Source organism: Meira miltonrushii, assembly GCF_003144205.1.
Source record: "Meira miltonrushii strain MCA 3882 unplaced genomic scaffold FA14scaffold_2, whole genome shotgun sequence".
Taxonomy (NCBI): domain Eukaryota; kingdom Fungi; phylum Basidiomycota; class Exobasidiomycetes; order Exobasidiales; family Brachybasidiaceae; genus Meira; species Meira miltonrushii.
The window spans coordinates 1,621,626-1,645,432 of record NW_020289944.1 but is presented as its reverse complement, the minus strand read 5'-3'; the positions used below and the strand labels follow the sequence as shown (position 1 = coordinate 1,645,432).

The 23,807-nt window shown below is 43.3% G+C and overlaps 6 protein-coding genes across 6 annotated transcripts; 1 reads left to right on the top strand and 5 right to left on the bottom strand.

Moving 5' to 3' along the window:
- Positions 1–22: 22 nt before the first annotated feature.
- On the bottom strand, positions 23–3,791 carry FA14DRAFT_160443 (uncharacterized protein). Its single transcript, XM_025498678.1, has one exon. The coding sequence runs from the start codon at positions 3,695–3,697 to the stop codon at positions 95–97; it is 3,603 nt and encodes a 1,200-aa protein (XP_025355487.1). The 5' UTR covers positions 3,698–3,791; the 3' UTR covers positions 23–94.
- Positions 3,792–10,412: 6,621 nt separating this feature from the next.
- FA14DRAFT_154608 (uncharacterized protein) lies at positions 10,413–11,336 on the top strand (the record flags this gene model as incomplete). The annotated part of the gene is made up of 1 exon (XM_025497702.1): positions 10,413–11,336. The coding sequence occupies one exon, from the start codon at positions 10,413–10,415 to the stop codon at positions 11,334–11,336; it is 924 nt and encodes a 307-aa protein (XP_025355486.1).
- Positions 11,337–12,925: 1,589 nt separating this feature from the next.
- Positions 12,926–15,646, bottom strand: FA14DRAFT_167493 (Pkinase-domain-containing protein; the record flags this gene model as incomplete). Its single annotated transcript, XM_025500093.1, has 4 exons — positions 15,475–15,646; positions 14,131–15,432; positions 13,312–14,094; positions 12,926–13,128 (listed from the first exon to the last, which is right to left on the bottom strand). The coding sequence occupies exons 1-4, from the start codon at positions 15,563–15,565 to the stop codon at positions 12,926–12,928; spliced, it is 2,379 nt and encodes a 792-aa protein (XP_025355485.1). The 5' UTR covers positions 15,566–15,646.
- Positions 15,647–16,579: 933 nt separating this feature from the next.
- On the bottom strand, positions 16,580–17,692 carry FA14DRAFT_154606 (uncharacterized protein; the record flags this gene model as incomplete). The annotated part of the gene is made up of 1 exon (XM_025497701.1): positions 16,580–17,692. The coding sequence occupies one exon, from the start codon at positions 17,690–17,692 to the stop codon at positions 16,580–16,582; it is 1,113 nt and encodes a 370-aa protein (XP_025355484.1).
- A 1,094-nt stretch (positions 17,693–18,786) lies between these two features.
- On the bottom strand, positions 18,787–21,216 carry FA14DRAFT_171854 (spermidine synthase-saccharopine dehydrogenase). The gene has a single exon (XM_025500359.1). It carries the CDS (start codon positions 21,197–21,199, stop codon positions 18,878–18,880), a length of 2,322 nt encoding a protein of 773 aa, XP_025355483.1. The 5' UTR covers positions 21,200–21,216; the 3' UTR covers positions 18,787–18,877.
- Positions 21,217–21,426: 210 nt separating this feature from the next.
- On the bottom strand, positions 21,427–23,683 carry FA14DRAFT_160439 (putative tubulin beta chain). The gene is made up of 2 exons (XM_025498677.1): positions 23,534–23,683; positions 21,427–23,265 (listed from the first exon to the last, which is right to left on the bottom strand). Exon 2 carries the CDS (start codon positions 23,225–23,227, stop codon positions 21,887–21,889), a length of 1,341 nt encoding a protein of 446 aa, XP_025355482.1. The 5' UTR covers positions 23,228–23,265; positions 23,534–23,683; the 3' UTR covers positions 21,427–21,886.
- Positions 23,684–23,807: the final 124 nt, after the last annotated feature.

Sequence of the window (23,807 nt, the reverse complement as noted above, 5' to 3'; positions counted from 1 at the left end):
TTGAAACCTAGTGAATAAAAATTGCTACAATACGACTGATATGAGAATGATACATGATATAAATTATACGGAGGAACTGCTAAGCCGTGTGAACCTATTCGTCATCGTCACTATCTACGATGAGAGCACGCCTCTTGCGAATGGTAGGATCGTAAGATAGTTGCGCTTCTTCCAATGCAGCATTGGATCTATCTCCATCACCAGCAACCTCCATCTCAGAATCGGGCCGTCCAGGAGATGAAGTGTGAACCCCTTTGAGCCTTTTGGGGGACTCTTGTTGAGAATCTTCTTCTTCTTCGCTATCTTGGAATCCGAAGAAGAGATCGTTGGATGGCTGACTGCGTCTCAGAGAGCCTAAAGTACGTTTCTTGCGTGCTGGTGAAACCTTTTGCGGAGAAGCATCATTATGGACAGATGAACCCGTAACGGAACTTGATCGGCTTGAACGATCGCTTGATCGAATTCGATTTTGCAATGGAGAAGCAGCGTCGTCTAGAGTGCTCAAATTTGCTTCGTCATCATCACTATCAATATTGTCACGACGTGCTTCTTGCATCCTTTGTTGTGCTAGCATGCGTTCAGCAGCTTCAATTTCTTCGTCACTATCTTCGATCAAATCATCAACGAATGTGTTTGGACGAGTGTCTTTTCGTGGTGCTCTTTGACGAGGAACGTAAACTTGTTCTTCCTCACCGAATTCATTCACAACCGTTCGGGTGATTCTTGTTTGCTTTCGTACCCTTCTTACTAGCGTTGCCCATGGCTCATCTCTGAGTTCACCGTTCATTCCCTGTTCGATGAAGGTAATCTGAGTTTTTAACTCTTCCGGCATATGAGTTGCTGGAACAGTCCAAACCCAGTGATGATCATCATCTTCATTACTGCGCAAGTTGACCAGTCGACACAAAAGCTTCACTTCTGGTCTCTTTGATGCATCATCCCGCAATTCGTTATCGTCAAAGTAGGACATTTGATGATCGTGGAACAATTCAGAAGCACGTTCAAGAGCTTTGTCAGGTCTTTCACGCTCCTCGTCTGAATCGTGTTCAGATTGTGATTCTTGCTGTGCATCGCCATCTTCTCGCACCTCATCCACGATCGCAAGCTTCGAACGTAGGGATTCTTCCAAATGTGATTTGACCCACATTACAGCCGGCAACTTATCCGCCTCCATCAAAATGCCAACGGCAATCTTGATATCTTCTGCCTGTCCTTTGCTCTCAATGATTTCAATTTCCGTTGGCATCTTGAACACTTTGACAGGTTTAGGCGCTTTCATTCCTTCTGCCCAATATCCCTTTTCAGTTTCATCAAGACGTTCAAATTTGTCGAGGATATACTTGAACAGCTTTTGTGCATCAGGCACAATCTTAGGTGCATTGGATTGAAGGTATTGCCAAAAAGCAGCATCCTTTTGAATCTTCTTAATGGCCAAACGCTTTTCGTAAGGGAAGAAAAGACGCAAATTATTGGCTTTGATTGCCAGTCGATGCAGAACATGAATAACTCCGCTCATGTGTTCTTCCACACGTTCCGTCACATCAAGCCATCGGGCAAGATATGTGAAGCAAGCTTCAATCAGTTGACTCGACGAAAGATGAGACTGGAATCGTTCAAATTCAAACTTTCTCTCTTTGATCTTGCTCTCCACAACTTGACGCATCTCCTGCTCTTCTTCTTCTGCGTTCGTTGGTGCATTGTCATTCTCGCCTGCTCCTTGATCCTTCTCGGCTCTTTTCTTCGCTTGCTTCTTGATCTTGACAAAGAGATTCTCCTTGTCTTTTGAATATCGTTCGAGTGCTTTTGGCATCACATGGGCAAAGTCAAGGATTGCTTCTAAACATCGGAAACTTTGATTGCCGTAGGATTTGGTCACAGCCTTTGCAGCATCCAAGGCCAATTCATCGTAAAAGTGCATCGCTAAGATGCCTTCGGCCATCTCAGTATCTTCTCGATTTGGGCTTTTGCTGAGCATCTCCACCAGTTTTAACAGTGTCGTCCAAAGTTTCACGGCAGTTGCGAATTCTAGCCAAGTCTTATCGTCCCGAGCTGTATTGGCTCGCATCCATGCCATCTTCAAAGCCCAAGGCTCGAGCCAATAATCAATTAGATCGAACGTCCACTCCACGGCTTCATCTTCATCCTCTGCAGGCGCAGCTTCATTCTCACTTGATCGTTGACGAGTGGCTTGCCTTTTGCGGTCCTCTTGCGCTTTTTGTAGGAAGAAATATTCCAAGAAGAAATTCGATATTCGCATCATCTTGGTTCTTGTTTGTGCAATGTCTCCTGCCTTGAAACTTTCAGAGCGGATATCTTTTACGACTGATCGAATGAGAGGTTCAAAACCCATTTGTACAAAGTTCTTTGCCCATTCTGATACGACCGCTTTTGCTGCAAGTGTCCAACTTCTTCTTGGACTGCTTGCACCGACCTCATCCAGTGCTCTCTTACGTTGAATCTTCCTCTTCTGCTTCTTCTCTTTGTATTGCAGTTGCAGCTCTTCTTTCGTCTTTCGAAGAGCTCGTTGCGTTCTCGCGATGCGGACTGCGCCTTCTGCGTCTTTGAAATTGATCGTTGTCGAGTAACGAGAATGGCGAGACGTACCTGATGAAAGTATCTCACTGCTCTTCAAGCGTGATTCTGCTTTTAATGAATTCTGAAGACTTGTATTCTGTCGGCTTGTCGAGGACGTAGAGGGACCTGGGATGTGTGTTTGATTGTTTTGAATCAATTGCTCAGGCAAAGCACTGGAGTACATGTGATACACACACTCTGCAGTGACGATATTCCATGCCTCAAAATCGCGCGATTGGGCATTACTTGCGAGCATCAACAAAGTTTCCAAAATGTGAGAAGATTTCAACTCAACCAAAAGATCGTTTTGAAGGTTAGACAAAGCGATCAATTCTGATCCGCTCAAGGAAGTGGCCTCAGGATCCGGAATTGCCAACAAATTGCGGAAAAGATGTAAGCACATGCTGATCGTTCCAATCTCTCGTTCGGTACGTTTATGTCTTGGCTTGGAGATGGCAGGTAGTAGGATGTGCAACATGATTGTGCTCAATACGCTACGATTGCTACTGCCTGTTTCGCCCGATCGACTTCGCAAGATGCTGGCCTTGTAAGATACAAGAACACTTTGGAATCGTCTGTAATCCGGTACTGCAGCTGAATTGTCGTCTTTATTGATCGCAGCTTGGATTTCGGCTGCCATATCTATCGGCCATGTCAATGTGGTGATCAGGTCTGTACAGGCCAATGCAATCTTGCTACCGCGTTCTCCCATATCAGCTGCTTTGAGAAGGAGAGGTAACAATCCCCGTTGAATGACATTTACTTCACTGAATATCATTGGGATCACTCTTGTAGTATCATCCTCATCTTGATGGAGAAGTGTTCGCAAATCACGTAGACAACGTAGGCACTCATCACCGATTGCATATACTTTGCGTATATTTCCATCTTCATCTATATCTTCCTCCAATCCACCAAGAGCAGTTGTGATATCAATGACGGTTGATCGAATTGCAGCGTAATGTTCATCGCTGATCTCTTCAGCTTCACTTTCGCTGTCGTCCCTGTCAGATTCATCATCTGTGTCTCTACTTGCTAGAGAGATTGAATCTCCTTCTGATTCTGATGCATATCCATCGAGATCTTCATCCAATCCAACGCTTCGATCTCTTGAGGAAGACATCTCTTTTTAAATATGTTGAAATTGATATGATCGTAGTCAGAAGTTGTGTAAAGTGTCACTCCATCAAGACTCAATCTTGATCTTATGAGGTTGGTGTTGGATTATGGCTTTGGTTCTCTTTACGCGTACGCGCTTGACAAGTACAGACAAGACGTGTTCCTTATGAGCCTTAAAGTTGAACAACGCGTAAAGCTTTCAATTACGCTCCTTCTCACGTGCCTCACGCGCTCATTTCATCAATGTCCACTTTGGAACCAACACCCCCGACTCACGCGTGTGTATACGCGTGCAATTTATGATTGCTGATTGAATGCAGCTTTTAGGGATGCACTGCAAACAACAACACTTATTACAGATTTCTATTTGGTGATGCTGAGCATATACCTTAGGCATCCCCTTTTCTACCACCACGACATCATCCTAGCTTTATAAAGTCATTCTATCATCCGTAAAGGCTGACTCTGTCGCCCAAAATGCGGATCGAAGAATTGATCATCGATGGATTCAAAAGTTATCCGGTTCGTACGCATGTGTCAGGCTTTGATCCTAGTTTCAATGCAATCACAGGTTTGAACGGAAGTGGAAAGTCAAACATTTTGGATTCAATTTGTTTCGTCTTGGGTATCACCAATCTTTCAGCCGTTCGTGCAGCAAATTTACAGGATTTGATCTACAAACGTGGTCAAGCTGGTATCACAAAAGCATCAGTTACCATCGTGTTCGATAATTCCGATCGTTCCAAATCACCAGTATCTTTTGAAAATTATGCTCAGATTACAGTCACACGTCAGATCGCCATGGGAGGATTGTCAAAGTACTTGATCAATGGTCACAAGGCTACCCAACAGGCCGTTCAGAATATGTTCCAGTCCGTCCAATTAAACATCAATAATCCCAATTTCTTAATCATGCAGGGAAAGATTACCAAAGTTCTAAATATGAAACCGGCAGAAATTTTAAGCATGATTGAAGAGGCAGCAGGAACACGAATGTTTGAAGATCGTAAGGAAAAGGCTATAAAGACGATCACAAAGAAGGATCAAAAGGTCAAAGAGATCACATCTCTTCTACAAGAAGAAATCACACCAAAATTGGACAAATTGCGTGAGGAGAAAAGATCATTTCTAGAATATCAGCGTGCAACCACAGAGCTCGAACGTCTGACGAGACTTGCGAAGGCTTTCGAATGGCAGCAGTTACGCGAGAGAAATGTGGAGAAAACACGAGCAATTGAAGAGTTCAAAGAGCAAATTCAAGCTCAAGAAGGAGAGGAGGAATCACTCAAACATCAAATTGCTGAAATTGAGAAGGAAATTGCAGACATTGAAAAGAAGCGTGACAACGATTTGAAGAAAGCCGGAAAACTGCCTGCATTGATCGAACAAAGTCGTCAAATGGCACACGAAGTTGTCAAGGAGAAGACCCAAGTCGAGTTTAAGAACTCGTCCATTGACGAAGAGGAAAAGAAATTACAAAGCGACGAAAAGGCTTTGAAAGCTCTACATTCTTCTCGAAAAGAGAAGAGCCAACAGCTTGAGAAGCTTCGTGGTACATTTGACCAGCTCAAAGCAGAGTTTGACGCCGTCAATGATGCCCTTGCCAAACAGGATGAGCTCTTACAAACCTTGCTTACTGGAATGGCTTCGAAAAATGACGAAAATGATAAAGCAAAGCAAGGAGGATACATGGGACAATTGGCCGAAGCACGCGAAAGGGAAGCAAAGGCAGGCACAGATATTGAACAATCAAATTTGCGTATCAAACATCTGGAAAAAGAGCTGAAAACAAAGGAGCCACAAGCCAAGAAGGCCCAAAAGGAAGGTGAAGGACTTTTAAAGGAGTTGGAAGCAGCTAAAACTGAAGTGAAACAGCTTGAGGCTAGCATTACCGCCACCGGATGGGATGATAATAAGGAGAAAGAGCTTTTGAGTACTCGTGCTGATCTAACAAAACGTGTGAACGAGCTTCTGGAGCATAGAGATCGATTGAAATCTCGTTTGGCCGGTATGGACTTTTCTTACGCCGACCCTGAACCAAATTTCGATCGCAGCAAAGTCAAAGGTTTGGTAGCAAGTCTGATTCAGCTTGATCCCAGCAGAGAAAAATTCTCAACAGCACTGGAAATATGTGCAGGTGCACGGCTGTACAATGTCGTTGTTGAGGATGAACGAACAGGCTCGAAATTGCTAACGAATGGAAGATTAAAAAAGCGAGTAACATTGATTCCGCTCAACAAGATCAGTGCAACAGTTGCTGCAGCTCAACGAATTGGTGCGGCTCAACGTATAGCACCTGGTAAGGCAGATCTCGCTCTATCGCTGGTGGGATACGAAGATGAGGTATCCAAAGCGATGGAATTCGTGTTCGGAAACACTCTAATCTGTGCAGATGCTGATACGGCCAAGAGGGTAACGTTCGATCAGAGCGTTCGCATGAAAAGTGTGACATTGGAAGGCGACGTTTATGACCCAGCCGGAACGCTGTCCGGTGGAAGTAAGCCGTCGAGTGCAGGAATTCTCGTCAAGGTGCAAGAGCTCGCAAAGATTGAGAAAGAGCTTGCCGAAGCAAAGTATGCTATTCAAAGATGTGAAGAGGAGGCCAGAGTGGCAAAGGAAAAGATTGCATCGTACAATAAGCTCAAAAGACAGCTCGATCTTAAATCGCATCAAGTCAATCTACTTCAATCGCAGGTAGAAGGCAGTAATGCGACGAGAATTATTACCGAAGTTGAATCGCACAAGAATGCCATCATCGAACTACGGCAAACGATCGAAAAGGCGAAGACTGAATGTCAAGAAGCTCAGAAAGAAGCCAAGCGGTTAGAGCGTGAGATGGAAGAATTCAATGCCAACAAGGACACTAAATTGGAACAGCTACGAGCCGATATCAAAGCACGCAAAGCTGATGTTCAGAATAAGAACACTACAATCAAGACAAGACAGAACGAGGTTCGGACATTAGAGCTAGAATTAGAGGAGAATGGACGCGAGATTCAAACAGCCGAAGAAGGCTTAGAAGAATCCAAAGCGGCTTTGAAGAACAGCAAATCTGAATTGCAAACGATGGAAGAAGCTGTTGATAAATTGCAAGGTGAAGTTGATGCGATTGAAGAGAGTATCAAACGGGAGAGGCAAGTTCTTAGCGCATACGATGATGAGATGAACACATTGCGGGAAGCTGTAAAAAGGAAGAAGCAAGAGATTGCCGACGGTCAATTATCGCATAAGCGAAACGTGCACGAATTGGAAAAGATCACACAAGAGTGTTCGGGAGCAGAAAAATTGGTCAAGCAGTTAGAGGTGCAATTCGAATGGATCTTGGACGAGCATGAATTCTTTGGAAGGCCAGGAACAGCATATGACTTCCAAAAGCATAACATGAATGAAGTACGCAAGACTTGTCGTAAATTAGAAGAACAACAAAGCGGAATGAAACAGCGTGTTAATCCCAAAGTGCTAAATATGATCGATAGCGTGGAAAAGAAGGAGACTGAATTGAAGACAATGTTGTCAACTGTTTTGAAGGACAAGGGAAAGATTGAAGACACAATTCACGAACTAGACCGGTACAAGAAAGACGCATTACAGACGACATGGGTAAAGGTGAACGGAGACTTTGGCGAAATTTTTGCCGAATTATTGCCAGGAAATTACTGTAAGCTTGAGCCTCCGGAAGGACAAGATGTCACGCAAGGTCTAGAGGTAAAAGTGCGATTAGGGCAAGTATGGAAGCAAAGTTTGACGGAATTGAGTGGTGGACAAAGATCTTTGATCGCTTTAAGTTTGATCATGTCACTTTTGCAGTTCAAGCCTGCACCAATGTACATTTTGGACGAAATTGATGCCGCTTTGGATCTTTCACATACACAACATATTGGACAACTGTTTCAATCCCGTTTTTCGGGAAGTCAGTTCATCGTTGTTTCTCTTAAAGAAGGCTTATTCACAAATGCGAATGTTTTGTTCCGTGCTAGGTTCAGAGATGGTACGAGTATAGTTGAAAGAACTGCTCAACGTTCTGCGACTGCTGCATTGCAAGAACGAGAAGCCAATAAAGAACTCAATCGACCCGCTTTAGCAGGACGTTCTGGAACCGGAAAAGGAACAAGCAAAGCAAGGTCTCAGGCTGTGTAATTCATTTGTATATAAATTTGTAAAATATCCGGTTTCAAATAAATGACCTGTCACATGTAAAGAAGATTGCCGTTTTGCATAAGGAAAGGAGAAATAGCAGCTCATATATTCTCATGCATCAGGTGATCAGCAGTGCATTGATCATAATGTGCATGTTTGTTGGCAATAATTGAATAATCAAATTACCATGAATGGCTATTCCCAAAGCGTTGAGAAGGTGCGGGTGTGACATTCTGTATGCTAAATGAATGTCAGGAGGTGTTTATTTGCAAATGCCGCTTGCGTTGAAGTGCAGCAGCAGTATTCTGCTTTTGGAGGCAAAAGTTTGACGCCGAATGAACGTATGTATGTATGTACATTATGTACGTGCGTTCCTATTCTTTAGTGTGAATCTGATTGTGTGCGGGTATTTCCAGCCTCTTCTAATCACACAATTATTTAGCGCATTCTCCTTTCCCTTTCGATAAAGTCACATCTTTAGATCATTTAGCCTGGGCGAAAAAATGGAATTAAGGATGTGAGCTGAACCCTTTGAACGTAGAAATATCAATTTGACTTGAATCCTGACCGCTTTTCATTATTGTAACCAGAAGCGGTGGGGGGTTAGGGTTATTGTTCTTTTCGTTAGCATGTACAAACTCTTTCCGTTATTGAGGGCTGGAATAGAAGCATTCCTAAGTTAATCCGAACAATTCATATTTGACGGGGATGTTGAAAAGAATTGTGCCTGAATCATGAATAATAGCCAAAAGAGAATATTAATAATCGGGGCCTCTCTTAACAAGAAAGTGGGCTGATTTTCTCGAATCTATGCTCCAAGATTTGAATCGGGGATTAGAAAGATTGATCCGTTTAACGGGCATTATTATATGAAGAAGACCGTACGGTGATGTGTACTATAGGGTAAACCAAATCTATCCGTCTTGCTTTTTACAACTCCAGCGGGCATCGGTCTTTGCCATGTTTTTTACGTTATTCTCACAAGAACCCCTGGCGGAGAGGTATGGTGTACACGCTATATTATCTTAATTTAGAATTATGAAATACACTCAATCACGCTAAACAAAACCAAAACGTGAGATTCTGCATCGTTTAGCTTCAAGTACGAATGCAGTCATACTGACTTTTTGCCTGTTCCTTAAGAATGGTCGTATGACTTTAAATCTTCTTTATAAGATCACTCGAAGCTAAAGAGAGTTAAATGCTGTATTGGGCCCAGTCTTTGGAATGGAATTGCTGTTAAAGCAGAGAGAAGAGGAAGTTTGTAAGAAGGCCCTGCATTTTTCTCATGCAAGAAGTTCATACATGCATTATGCACTTTCAAGCCTATGTATAATGAAAGGAGAAATAACCCTAACCAAGCGTATTCTCTATCCTTCGCATATGGTTAGAGAGAGTGTGTGAGGAGGATGTATGCATGCATGCAATGAACCGGTTCTTGATGATTAACCATACATCATTTGCCTTTCTCAAGAGGATGATGCATTCTCGGGAGCCAGTAATTCAATAGCAGCCATTCAATGCATGTAAAGGCAATCCAGGATTTTGTCATTTAATTGAAGCCACATGGATTGACAAATGAATGCTGAACTGCGCTGCGCGCTTGAATTTATCCCTGTTTTTTTTATTGTTGTCCATAACCTCGCACGGCTTATAACGCGTTTGTGCAGCAAAGTGGCAAACGAACACTACTGACAGCTCGCGTTTTATCCTTAAACGGGTCCTTCTGACAGTTCCCCTCTTTTCAAAATATTACACTGGTCAGGTCCCTGTGCTCTCTTTGCCCCCTTTACCTTTCCGCCTGCGGGAGAGAAGAAGGACATTTGCCATCTATTCGTATACAACCTTTTCAAGACTCTTCAAACATTTTACAAAGCCACCACCATTGTCTGACCTCCCTATCCATTCTGACTGTGGTAGGGAGTGTCATTTTTGATATCAAACGATCTTCAAACTCGAAGCCATCACATCAAAGAGCTCCTACATACATCATTCCCTTTTCATTCCTCACTTCTTTGGAGAATTGAATTCGAAACCGCTGCTGAAGTAAGAAAACCTTCACGCAACCTTTCAAGAGAATTCCATGAAATCTTTCTAGGATATCTTGCTCCCCTCTTCTACTACTTCTTCTTGGTCCGTTCCCATTTGCGTTAGCTACATCATCAAGAGGCTCGACATCTTTTCATCTTTCCTTCAAACCCCGCTTAGCGCCATTTGCAAATTACGGACGTGCTCCTCAATCGTGTTCAACCCTTTTCAACATACCTCTACCAGACTTTCGGTGACCCACAAGCCTCCAAATAAACACTTATTTGCACTAGCACAAATTTGTTCCTCATTGCAAAGGCTCAAGTGATCGGATCGTATATTTCACGTTCAAGTCTAGACCTGTCACAAACATTCTCAAGAAGAAAATCAACGCCTGGATCTTCATTTTTAGCTCCAAAGCAGTGCTCATCCGCTTAAAAACTACTTCCGACATACAACACGGAAGGTCGGACAAGTGTTTGTCTTGATTATACAATCATTCAGTGTCACCTTCTATTTCAAATTCATTCACACGACTAACCATCACCATCAACATGTCTCACTCATTCAGGCCGCCATTGGGCGCTCGAGCAACATCCGATATGGCACCTCTCGTCAATGCTGAACCAAATTCTTCCAAAGGTGAAATCGCTAGGGGCTCACACGTCGTTCACGGGGGAATTCGTGTGACTTCTGGCACAAGAACTGCTTTAGGAGGAGTTGCTCCTTTTTCACCTTTCTTGCCATTGCCGCCAGCACCAACGGCTGAAGAACTTCGTCGTCAATGCAGCCAAGACGGAAATCAATCTTCGAATGGTTCAAAGATGATTAATCAAATGATCTCATTGGAACAAAAGCAAGCGGAGATGGAAGATGCATCATCACATTGGTTGCAACCTCCAGAAATCTATCAACGTCGTGCTTCGAGCCATGATATTAATGAAATGCCAAAGCCAGCCGTTGTTGAAACCCGCAAACCAACGCCTAATCCAGCCGCATTCATGATCCGAAGCTACTCCATGCCAGTCGCAACCCAAAAGGACTTTGATGCACAACAAAGAGCTGCACGCCTTCAACGTAAGCAACGATCCAACCTGGGCTACACACCCGCTTGGTCCATGTCAAGAACTGATAGCGCTAATGGCGATTCTGAGCGATTACCATTGCGTACCGTTCAGGCCAGCGAGATGAATGCTATCTCGCTCACAAGGACCGTCAGTCGAAGTGCCAATGCTGATCATCATAGTCAAATGTCCAGATGGGAAACTAGCAATGAATCAAGCAGTCCAGCGGATTCAGGAACAACGTCTTGTTCTGATGAAACCGATGTTGCAACTCCAAGAGCAATTACGCCACTAAATGAAAGTGCTTCCTTCTTTGACATCAAACATCAAGATGATCCAACGCAAGCAATGGGAGATTTACACATTCATCCTGATCATCTTCAGCCTCCTCCATTCTTGCTCACTTCATCATGACATTCAGCACAATTTCGATTCATCATCACCGCAACGCATTTCAATAATTACGCTCATCATTCGCACAGCAAACGCATCGCAACAATTCTCGCAACGCAACAACATCCCAGACACGTTAATCTGCAAGTCTCTTGTACAATGACATCGTGTTCATCTGTGCTTCTACTTTTACGCCAATAATTTCATCAATTTCACAAGTCAACAATTCATTTCATTTCATTCTTCACGGTGCCATTTTCATGATCAACAACGCACAATTTTTCAATTTTTATAGAGGCCATTTCCAACTTGTTATCATCGGAAAGGGAAACAAAAGCATAAAGCCACCTCGCTTTTACGGGCAAGCATTGCACAACATGATATCCCGATGGGTCTCGCTTTCACTTCTTATGTGAACACTTGTCTCTTCATTTTTTACACATTTTTTTTTCTTGGTCTCTCAACCCTCTTTCTTCTAATTTCACTTGCTTTCGCGCACACCATTCATCCGTACGATCGCTTATCTGTATCCTTAGTCCAACAACAATTGCTCCATGTATGTACGCACAAATGAAGGAATCAAACCTAATCACACTATCCATTTTGTCTTGCGATTGTCTTGCGTGAAGCAGGACAGATAAGCCACTAAACCGATTGAGTAAATTTCTCGGCAAGTTAAGGTTAAAAATTTCTGGGAAAATTGAGGAAGCCACATACGATTGCTCAAAAAAGAATGAAAAGATATGTATGCTTGTATTTGAAATGATGATGATTCACTCTACTCGATTGAAAAGTTTATTCTGATTAGTGTTTCATTAGATTTGCGGAACCGATAAAGGACTGCTTCAAGTGTGCAATGAGAAAAGTGGCTTTCTCAAAAGTTTTGTGGAAAGTTAATTGTTACTTGCCAAGCGCAAGCAGTACATAAATTGCTGTACAATTGCGAATTCGTACTATCACCATTTATTCGGACTTTACCATTGCATGAGCAGCAAGGAGGCGATATTTATCCAGTGACGTTGATAAAAAAAGAGAGCAATAGTTGTGTTTATGATTGAGTAGCAGGCAGTCTTTACTGGATAAATTACGGACAGGTGTCATTGATTGAGCAAGGAGGTATCGGGCCAGTAAGAAGAGGCAGTTGCTTTCCTTTTGCGATCAAGCCACAAAAGTCATATATATGCACCTTGTACGATTGCAAATTGAAGAATCAAAGAGCATTTTTTCGATTTTCCGCATAGAATTTGTTCGTTGTATACGTTGCGTTCGTACCTGCATCAATGCCGCAACGGCAGAAGCCTGGACGCACGCACTGTGTTTATGCACTGCACTCTCAGCCGATTCTTACCCGACATACCCGCGCGCAACGCTGCGCTTATTTCGTTGGAGCCTGACTTCCTCCCTCCGTGCGTATCAAGGGCAAGCCACAATTACGATCATTTGAAAAGTGCCTCTGATGATGAACGTGACACGATCAACATCATGCTTACAAATCATACTCTTCTTCAAAGATCAAAGATCATACAAAGGGAATTGATTAGTATTGTATGTATACAGGTATAAGTATATGTGCAAGATTATACGAATAGAATAAACAGTATGTACACAAATTATCCACCTCCAGCCAATTCGATAATTAAACGAGTAGCACATTCCAAAAATAAGAATGGACTATTCACATCTTTACGTCCTTCTGCCGGAATGACTGATGTATGTCTGCGTGTAGCGGTAATGGAAGGCGTTCCACTTTGTTGATAAGCAGTTTCTAATGCAGCATGCAAAGATTTCTCATCCAAGCCTGACGAAGGTGCTCCTCCAACAAGAGGCGGAGAAGTGATGTTTGAATCTGGACTTTTCGTCAAAGGTTGTTTGTTCAACTTTTCATCATCTGCCGCCGTGTTCTTGCCAGACGCATTTCCAGCTTGTTGTAAGCGATCATCAACACTTGTTGTACCTTCAGCAGGAACTGAACTGCTACGGGTTTGAATCTTTGAACTTCCTTCTGATCCTGTCAATGATGCCCTAGGAGCCAAATTTGAATATCCTACATGTCGAAAATCGACCAAATAATTATCTTGATCTACTCTATACAATTGCAAATTCATTCGAACCACAATCTGATTCACGATCCAGCGTGTTTCGATAAAGTACAATTCTTCTCCATTCGTTTGATCGGTTTGTGCGTTGGACTTGCCGTTCTTACCGTTGTGATGTGAGCGTGATTTGTGTTCATCTTTGTTCTCTTCAGCGTGATGCTTTGTTTCATCATCGGGATTCTCTTCTCCATTTTGCCCATCCATTGATTGCTTTGAAAGTGCTTCTTTCTCTGCTGCTATTCTTGCTTCTCTATCTTTAGGCTTTTCGCGCCATTCCATTCCTAAAACTTGCAAAGTTCTATACAATTCCAACATGATTTCCATTGGAGGACTTCTACTTCGAATACCAAAGTGCCATCGACTCCTTCCGCGTTTCGTAGATGATGCCATTGGAATAGGCACAGTTTCACTTTTTGGCGTCTTCAAGTCAAGTCGCATACCGGGAATGCTTGGTTCCAGAATACCCACTCCGATCGGTTTGCCTGTTCCGTCCAAATCTAAACCATCATCATCTTCCGTAAATAAGTCATCCATATCTGTCGCGCTATCCTCTTCTTCAGAAGGGCCTGCTTCAGTTGTCAAATCATCAGTCACATTGCCCATCTCATGTTCGCTCATCATAGTCTCATCAGCGAGGCCATCGATAATGGGAGTGGATTGAACGCCAGGTTGTGCATCTGTTGCTTGAAGGTTTTGATCAGCAGTCGCACGACGTTCACGTCTACGGATGCTAGTACTGCGTGACATATTCTCTTCCAATCCGGCATTCCATGGAGGTGGACTTTGAGCTAAAAAGCTTTCCATATCATGATTCTCATCCAAATGAGCCGTTTGTAACATTCGTTTATGATCACGAACCAATTGATATGCCACTTTCACCTGATTCTCTCCAGGTTCAAGCAATTGCTGTCGGACTGCCTCTGTACCGAATCCAATCATCTTTTCCGTCAATTCTGCCACAATCTCCGGTTCAATATATCCTAAGCCAGAAATGAATTCTCTATCTCGTTGATCTTTGCTTTCTTCACGCTTTTCACTTTCTCCCTTCGCTTCGGTTGTCATGCCAAAATTGAAACCATCCGTTTCTGCCGCTGGCGTTGGGGGAAGTGGCTGCAGGTATTTTGGCAAATCTTTCTGGAACCAGGGTAGCTGTCGAATTTCTGAAATGGTGATACGCTTTACCGGATCCACAACGAGCATACTTGATAGTAGATGTTTTGCTTCAGGAGTCAAATAGGAAGGCAAGGTATATATACCTCCATTAATCTTCTTGAAAAGTGTTGGAATGTAGTCATCATCGAAGGGTAATCGACCGCACAACATCACGTACAAGATTACACCACAGCTCCAGATGTCAATCTCTGGTCCTGCATATAGCTTTCCCGAAATAACTTCTGGCGCTGCATAATTGGGCGATCCGCAACTTGTTTTGAGAAAATCTCCGTCAGTCATGATGTTTGAAAGGCCAAAGTCACCAATCTTTACGTTTAAATGGTCATCCAATAGCAAATTCTCAGGTTTGAGATCTCGATGGACGATCTTGTGTCTATGACAGTATTCGATCGCTGCGATGATCTGTTGAAAGAATCGTCTTGCTTCATCTTCTGACATTCTGCCGCGTTCGACGATATATTGGAATAATTCACCGCCGGCATATTCGATCACCATGATGATATCAGAAGGCGTAGTGATGACTTCATACAGTTTGATGATATGAGGATGACGTAATAATTTGAGATATTGAATTTCTCTCTTTACCCTTCCACCCATATCCAAAGATGAAATCTTTCTACGATTGATGATCTTCATCGCAACTCTATGTCCTGTTAACGAATGCGTTGCCAATTTCACTTTTCCAAAGCTTCCTGCTCCTAGAGTTTGTTGGATAGTATATTGACCAATCTTTATTGGTGCTTTGTTTGATCGATTTTGTCCTTTTCGTGAAGACGAAGAAGAAGAACCATGTTGTTGATCTTGTCCTGCTGAGCTGCTTGGTCTGCTTGCTGCTCTGCTAGATGTTCCTGATGATAAAGCATGTGTATCAAAGTTTCTTCTGCTACTACCATTTTGCTGTCCAGAAGAAGAGGAAGAAGAAGGCGCATTGCTATGTTGCCCTTGCCCATTGGCTGGATGTTGTGATTCTGAAGTGGACATGATTGATTATCTCATTTGCGTTCAAACGTGACTAGTAGTGATCCGTCAAAGTCTCTTCTCTGGTCCTGGTCTGTGATGCATTCACTTGATATCACGTTTGAATAAAGTTGATGATGGTAAAGATTCGATTCAATCCAATTTTATTTCCCCAATGAAAGTGTGGAGTGCCGGCGCAGAGCAGCAGCAGGGCAAGCGCAAGCAATTAAACGCAAGCAAGCCAAGCACAATGAATTATAATTGTATTGCTAATATACTCAATCCTACACGCCTTTACACTGGCCAATTGCCAAACATTCATTCTTGCGCTAAGCCGCGCCATGCAGAGCTACTACAGTTTGCCTCGGACGAATTATTCAACGCGACTATACACAACAGGCATGCATTGCACTGCACAAACAAAAGAAAGGTTGAAAGCGAACACCTTATCATCGTTATCAGTTCAAATGCTGTGAATAGATTGCATTATGTATGCTGGGTGATCAAAGGTCGGAGGAGGAGGAGGTACAGTAAGCGAATGTGTGGAAGATTGAGGGAGGGAGATGAAGTGAACATAGAATACTCTGCAAATTCATTCGCAAGTCTATTTTGAGGTTGCAAGTTCATTTGCAAATCATCCATGTTCTAAAGGATATCGGGAAAGAAAGAGGACTATAAAAACAAAGACGGAAAGTCCGAGGCATCATGCAGGTAAAAGGCGGAGAAAAGAATATTCCTGGTGGACAAATAAAATCGAGGCTATCACAGTTGAGCAAGACTGGATAACATAAAAGAAGAAGGAAAATGAAGTCGATTGCCCGCCCTGCGAGCTGACAAAAGTACAACACATTTCAGGTAAAAAGTGCTGATAATCCATGAGAGAGGGAGAAGGATCCATGAAATAATAAAAGTTGTTGCAAAATTGGAGAAGAACGTTGTCTGTGTTGATCACGGTGTGGTATAAGTGTATGCTATCTCCGTGATTAGCGCAACACAGATCAACACTGGGTAAAGTTGAATTGCATCATCGCATCAACTTCAATATCCTCCTTGCCCAGTATGTTGTCCAACACGATAAGGATTTTGTTGTGGGCTACTACTGGTTCCATATGCGTTTTGATCATGTCCATATCCTCCGTATCCTTGGAAATCTTGTCCTTGACTTGTTTGATCAGGGTAAAATACCTGTTGACCTTGTCCACCGTGACTGTAGCTACCGTAAGGGTCATAATAACCTGTCACACCACCAGCTGGAGCGTTGTAGGTATCAGCATCACCTCCATGGGTGTAGGTTCCAGCACCATATGTGCCTGAACCAATACCACTATTGAGCGCAGTTGTACTTCCTACCATGGAATCATGTTGCTTTCCACCGTATTCTGTCATGCTGTGTGCATCGCCGCCGAGGTTGTTCATATCGTGACCGTGATCCGAATCTTCGCCCATATCAAATCCTGCACCGCCCGTCCTTCGGGCTGGCAAAGGTTGCATTGCTGCTGCATTTTCGTCCGTCTTCAATTCTGGCCATTTAATATCCGCATCATCGTTATCGTAATCGCTAAACCTTCTTCCGCCGAACTTCATGTATAAGAAGATCAAAGCACCAAGGATCGCAACACCACCCACCACTGAAACACCAACAATCAAGCCTGTGTGACTGCTGCCGCTATTGTCTTGTGATGAACCACTCGTTTGTGCTGGAGCGGGAGCCGCGCTGGAACTTGAGGTTGGCTGAAGAGTTGAAGTAAGGAATACAACTGAACTGCTCGTTGGTGTTGTTCCTGCAGAGGAAGAGGAACTTGTCGGAGCAGCTGTTGATGTTGAAGAAGGCGCGGCAGATGATGTTGAGCTTGAAATGCGTGTAGAAGATGAAGATGAAAATGACGAGGAAGAAGAAGTAGATGATGACATTGATGAAGAGCTTGTTGAAGACGCCTTATCGGAATCTGTTGAATCTTTGTGGGTTCCATCATCGCTACTTCCGAAGAGACCGTTGCCCAAAGGCATTCGGGGTAACATACTTTGGTGTCTTTCCATAATTTTCCGTTTTTGGAAGTGAGGACTGGGAGTTGCTGCTGGACCGGCCAATTGAGCTGCGCTCACAGCGCTGATTGCCATGAGGCAAGACGCCAAGATTATAGAAGTGCGCATGATGGTAAAAGTGTGTGAGAATGTGTTGAATCTAAGTGAGAGTGATAAGAATGAAAGAGAGTGTTTTAATTGCCAGCAAAGAAAACAACTCGTTTGTTGAAAGATGGGATAGGAATCGCCGTTTCGGATGATCGAAGAGTGGATTGACGTGATGTACTCGCGATCGACAAAAGATTTGATTAACGAATTGGCTTTGTTTGTTGATGATGATGTAGAGTGGAGAGTTTGGAAATGTCGATGAGGACAAAGGGAGGAAGTTTGTTTGTATGTCAAAGGTGAGCCTCAAATCAGGAGGTATCTCTCTTTTTTTTGACAAGCAAGAAGCCGCAAATAGAACACTGATCTAGAAGCCAAAATGCAGTGTAAAATGCGGCATATATTCTGTGCCCTGTTTTTTTTCTGAATTGTGACAATTTCACTCAACAATCACACCGCGCCGCGCAAAGAAGGGCGCCATGTTGATGCAATACCGGCGCAGAGTAACATGCAATCAACCATCACAAGACGCGTGAATTTCATCCCTCAATTAGACTCGATTTCTACAGTTTATAATGGACAGATAATTCTACCGCATCACGCCAGTAAAAGCTAAACACAAGTAAAAAAGCAGGGGTAGTGCCGTTTTAGAAAAAACTGACCCCCTTTTGACATGCATGCAATCTTGAAAACAACACGGATCAAGTGCCATATCCCCTGTCATTGTGACACGTAAAGTGTATGAAAAGTACTACTGTACTGCTCCCCTTTCTTCTTTTCCCCTTTGAACGGCGCAATCAAGGGAGATGAATTACATACATTACACGGCACACAGCACGGAATTTATCTTTCCTGCGCCAAACTATTCGCACACATGTACAGCCATCTACCGGACCGTTGCCGTACAAAACATTCGAACCTTCTCAAAGAGGTTCGGGTGTTTGGTAGAGTGGAATGAGCAAATCCAGGCCGGCAAGGACATAAACATGAGATGATCTCGATGAATTCATCATCGTAATCATAATAATAAACGTGCTTAGATCCGCAAATATGCCGGCATAATATTCTCTATACTCTTACTTGATGTTCTTTCGTCGGCTCGTTCATTTTAAGAATCAATATTGTATCTCGCAAAATCACATGATTTTTTCTTCATCATCTCACTTCGGCAACGCTACAAATGAAGCATAATTACAATTTTGGGATTCTCTATAGGTATCTCTCTTGCAAGACGATGCCTTCCTTCTCTAATTCTAAGCGGATAGGATCACATACTGCTGATGTGTAAGGAGCGACAATCTTACCTTTTTGTTTGATTGCCGAATTGCCTTCCAAGATCAATCGTGTGGCCACAGCACATGGAACACCGACCAATTTAGCCATACTTGTTGTTCCATTTGGCACACCGTAATCGAGTAAAGTACTTGTTAAAACTTTTTGAGATCCATCTTTTGCTTCAACTTCGAATCGGTGTTGCAACATAACCATATCACGTTCACCTGCTTCGTACTTGCACTTCTCTTCTAATGTAGCACATAATGTGTCCAATGGGTTACCGTATCCTGCCTTGTTTTGAGCAGGCAAGCCACGAACGGTTGCCTTTACGTTTGCATCCAATAATCCTAACCAACGCAATCCGTTGAAAACTTGTTGTTCTTCATCTGCATTGGCAAATTGAACCTTTGAGGAGACGGCAGCGTGCAATTCACTTGCATTGCTTGCTCCGACCAATTTAGCAGTCACATCGGCCCATGACAATCCTGCATCAGCACGCAACCAATCCTTGTGTGCATCACCGTCATCCAAGAAGCCCAATTTGACCAAAGCAAGGATAAAGGTTGGGAAACCTTGATAACGAAGTGTACCACGGATTACAGTCTCAGCTTCGGGAATGTTGTACCATTCACGGAAAGGAGAAGAATCTCTGTTGGGGTAAGCAACAAAGGCGAATGCTGGGTTGATGTAGTATGGCTTTGCACTCTTCATCAAATCAACACCGGAGACCACTTGTGGCTCTTTGTGAGGTGCTTGGTAGAATTTACCAGTGTTACGCAACGCCAACAATACACCTCTTGAAGACCAACTGAATTTGTATCCCAATGGGTTATCAGCTGCTTCAGGAGCTGGCAATCCACCGCAGTAGGACAAGAATGACTTCACTTTACCGCCATCTCTGTGAATATCTTCAATGGCCTTAACAGCGTACAAGTGGTCAAGACCAGGGTCCAAACCGATTTCGTTCATGACTGTGATACCTGCTTTTTCGATTTCAGGTGCAAGTTCACGAATTGCGTCGGACACGTAACTTGTTGTGACAACGTCAACTTTGTGCTTGCAGGCTGCCTTGATAATGTTGGCATGATAGGTGTATGGGATCAAGGAGATCACAATATCGTGCTGAAAGATTGCTTGTTCCAAAGATGCAGCATCGTTGACATCAACAGCTTGAGCGGTAGCACGAGCTCCAAGAGCATCAGCCAGTTTTTGTGCATTTTCGATGCGAGACGAAGCAACAGTGACTGAGTACTCAGGGTAACGTAGCATATAGTCACCGAAAGGTTGTGCAACGTATCCACTTCCCATCAACAAGATCTTTTTGGGGTCACGTTTAGTCTTGTTTGCTGATCCGTCACCTGATGCAATGGTTGGTGGGGGAGCTGGTGCACCATCTTCGACAACTCTACGTGCAAATTCGGGTAAGACGAAAGATGCAACGTGTGTGCGAGCGTTGTAGTAATTGCAATCAGGAACATCACGCAAAGGATGACGAACATCACGTTCAGCGTCCAAAGAGCAAACAACGAAACCAATTTGTCCTGATGGATAAGTTGGAATCGTAGTGTATGCGTATTCGGCAACTGGGAATAATGCTTTTGTGCTTTGACGCAATTCGCGAATGAGAGGCAAATGAATCCATTGACATTCACCTTGTGTTGAGATGTGACCTCCAGGTTTCAATGCTTCTTTGAGAAGTTTGAAGAAAGGAGGTTGGAACAAAGCTTCTGCTGGACCGACTGGATCGGAACTGTCTGTGATGATAACATCGAATGCACCTTTGTTTTCAGGTTGTTGCAAATATGCGAAACCGTCTCCAATATGAACTGTGCTCTTTGGGTGAGTCAAACCTGCAGCCAATTTTGGTAAGTAAGTCTTTGAAAGTCGTGGAACAGCTTCATCAATGTCGCACAAAACGGCTTCCTTGACACTGTCATGTTTGACAACTTCACGCAAAACACCTCCGTCACCACCTCCGATGACCAGAACTCTTTCGGGATTTGGGTGAGAGGCCAAAGGCAAGTGAGCGATCATCTCTTGGTAAGAGAATTCATCACGTTCGGTCACTTGAATGACACCGTCCAAGACGAGAACGTTTCCGTAATCAGTTGATTCGAAGATTAAAACGTCTTGAAATTTCGACTTTTCGGTGTGTAAAATACGGCGAACACGCAAGCTCATAGCTTGACCGGGCCATTGAGAGTTTGTTTCGTGGAACCATCCATCTCGAACGAGAGGGTGAGAAAGAACAGCCATTTTTGTTAATTGTATGGATGATGGAGAGTGTGTAAAAAGTCTTAATTTTTTAAGAAGAACTTATTCCAACTTTCTTCCTGCGGGAACGTACGAGAATTACAGAATTTTACACTGCTTTTGCGCCTTCAATTCTTCAATCAGTCACGCACTTTTTATTTTTGCGCACAAGCCGGATATATGCGCTCCGTTGCTTAAGCGGTGGCCGTTAGACTGAGTGAAGGATAAGCGTGAATAGGCAGCCGTCCGTTAACGCTCACGATATCATGATAGCAAAAGACTGTGTATTTAATAGATTCGATCGTTCTGGACGGGAAAAAAGAGTAAATAGAACATTAAAGTGAGAAGAAAGTTGGAATAGAAACACGATGTTGTTTTTGGAGAAAGCACCAAGAAGAATGGTTAAGTAGTTAACGTGCATCAACGCAAGAATATTGAGTCCAAGCGGAAGCAAGTGAAAAAGTCGGATTGGAGTTCTCTTTTGGACAAAAAAATCAAGTCGTCAAACTTGCTCTCGGTCCGAAAGGTGGAATGAATAAATATGAAAGGTTGTCGCTTTGACGACATCGAAATAAGGGAAAAAAAGAGAATTTTTGATTTTTGATTTATTATCTTCAATCGATCCAACATCACTCTCACAATGATATACGATCCCGTTTGCCCATCATCTGCATTCTCCTACCGAAGTGTTTATTCTTCAATTGGTTCGCCTTCTTCCTCGTAAACAATCTCTTCGTCATCTGTAGAAGCTGCTTCGTATTGTTGGTATTCGGCCAACAGATCTTGCAAGTTGGATTCTGCTTCAGTGAATTCCATCTCGTCCATTCCTTCACCTGTGTACCAATGCAAGAAAGCCTTACGACGGAACATGAGTGAGAATTGATCGGAAACACGCTTGAACAATTCTTGAATGGCTGTTGAGTTACCAATGAAGGTAACACTCATCTTCAAGCCACGTGGAGGAATGTCACAGTGAGCAGTTTGAACATTGTTAGGAATCCATTCGACGAAGTAGCTTGAGTTCTTGGTTTGAATGTTTTGCATTTGGTCTTCGACTTCCTTCATGGAAACCTTACCACGGAAGTATGCTGCAACGGTCAAGTAACGACCATGACGAGGGTCACAAGCGGCCATCATGTTCTTTGCATCAAACATTTGAGAGGTCAATTCTGGAACGGAAACAGCGCGGTATTGTTGACTTCCACGAGCAGTCAAAGGTGCGAAACCGACCATGAAGAAATGCAAACGGGGGAAGGGAACCATGTTGACTGCCAATTTACGCAAGTCAGAGTTGAGTTGACCTGGGAAACGCAAGCAGGTTGTGATACCGGACATGACGATGGAGACCAAGTGGTTCAAGTCACCGTATTTGGGCGATTGTAGCTTCAAGGTGCGGAAGCAGATGTCGTACAAAGCTTCGTTATCAATGCAGAATGTTTCGTCGGAGTTTTCGACCAATTGGTGGACGGAAAGTGTAGCATTGTATGGTTCAACAACAGTGTCACTGACCTTTGGAGATGGTACGACGGAGAAAGTGGCCATCATACGATCAGGGTATTCTTCGCGAATTTTTGAGATCAACAAAGTACCCATACCTGCACCTGTACCACCACCGAGCGAATGTGTGATTTGGAATCCTTGCAACATATCACAGTTTTCGGCTTCTTTGCGCACGACGTCCAAAACTGAGTCTACTAATTCAGCACCTTCAGTGTAGTGACCTTTTGCCCAGTTGTTACCAGCACCAGATTGACCAAAGACAAAGTTGTCAGGGCGGAAAATGTTTCCGATTGGTCCTGAACGAACGGAGTCCATAGTACCTGGTTCCAAATCGACCAAAACGGCACGGGGAACGTACTTTTGGCCAGAAGCTTCATTGTAGTAAACATTGATGCGTTCCAATTGCAAGTCAGATGTACCCTTGTAAGAACCAGTTGGGTCGATTCCGTGTTCATCGGACAACACTTCCCAGAACTTTGTACCGACTTGGTTACCGCATTGACCGGTTTGCAAATGAACGATTTCCCTCATTCTGACGAGATTGGGCTATTTTGAGCCGGGGTATAGAGCTATGAGAGGGGGAAGGGGAGTTGTGTTAGAGTTGCGTGCTTTACAGAAGTGAAGAACGTTCCCTTTGTGAGGTTGTAGTGATCCAGCTCAAGCGAAGATCTTAGAAGAACAGAGCGCTACGGTGTGTTGCTCTGGTTGTGATGCCATCACAAAAATGGTCTTTTGATCACTGTTCTGTATGATGTCGCATTTGCAGATTTCTGATGATCTCATCTAGGTCGATAGTCTGTTGACCACCATTTGCCCATACGCCTCCTCAACACTTACCTTAGAGAGTGACGAAAAAAAGTTGAGAAAAAAAACTTGACACGAAATCGAAATCTGCTTGTTCAAGTTCAAATAAGCAAACGAGAAGGATCTGTTTGCTTTATGTCGAAATTGAAAAAGAAACAGAAGAAGTCGAGAGGTAGAAGAGATTGACGGACAGAAGGTGTTGGTTAGGTTGAAAGAATGAATTTGATTTGATTTCTTTATTGCTAGGCTTTGGTTTAGTCTGGCTGGCAGGCTGGCATTCAAACACTCTAAAAACATAAAAGGAACA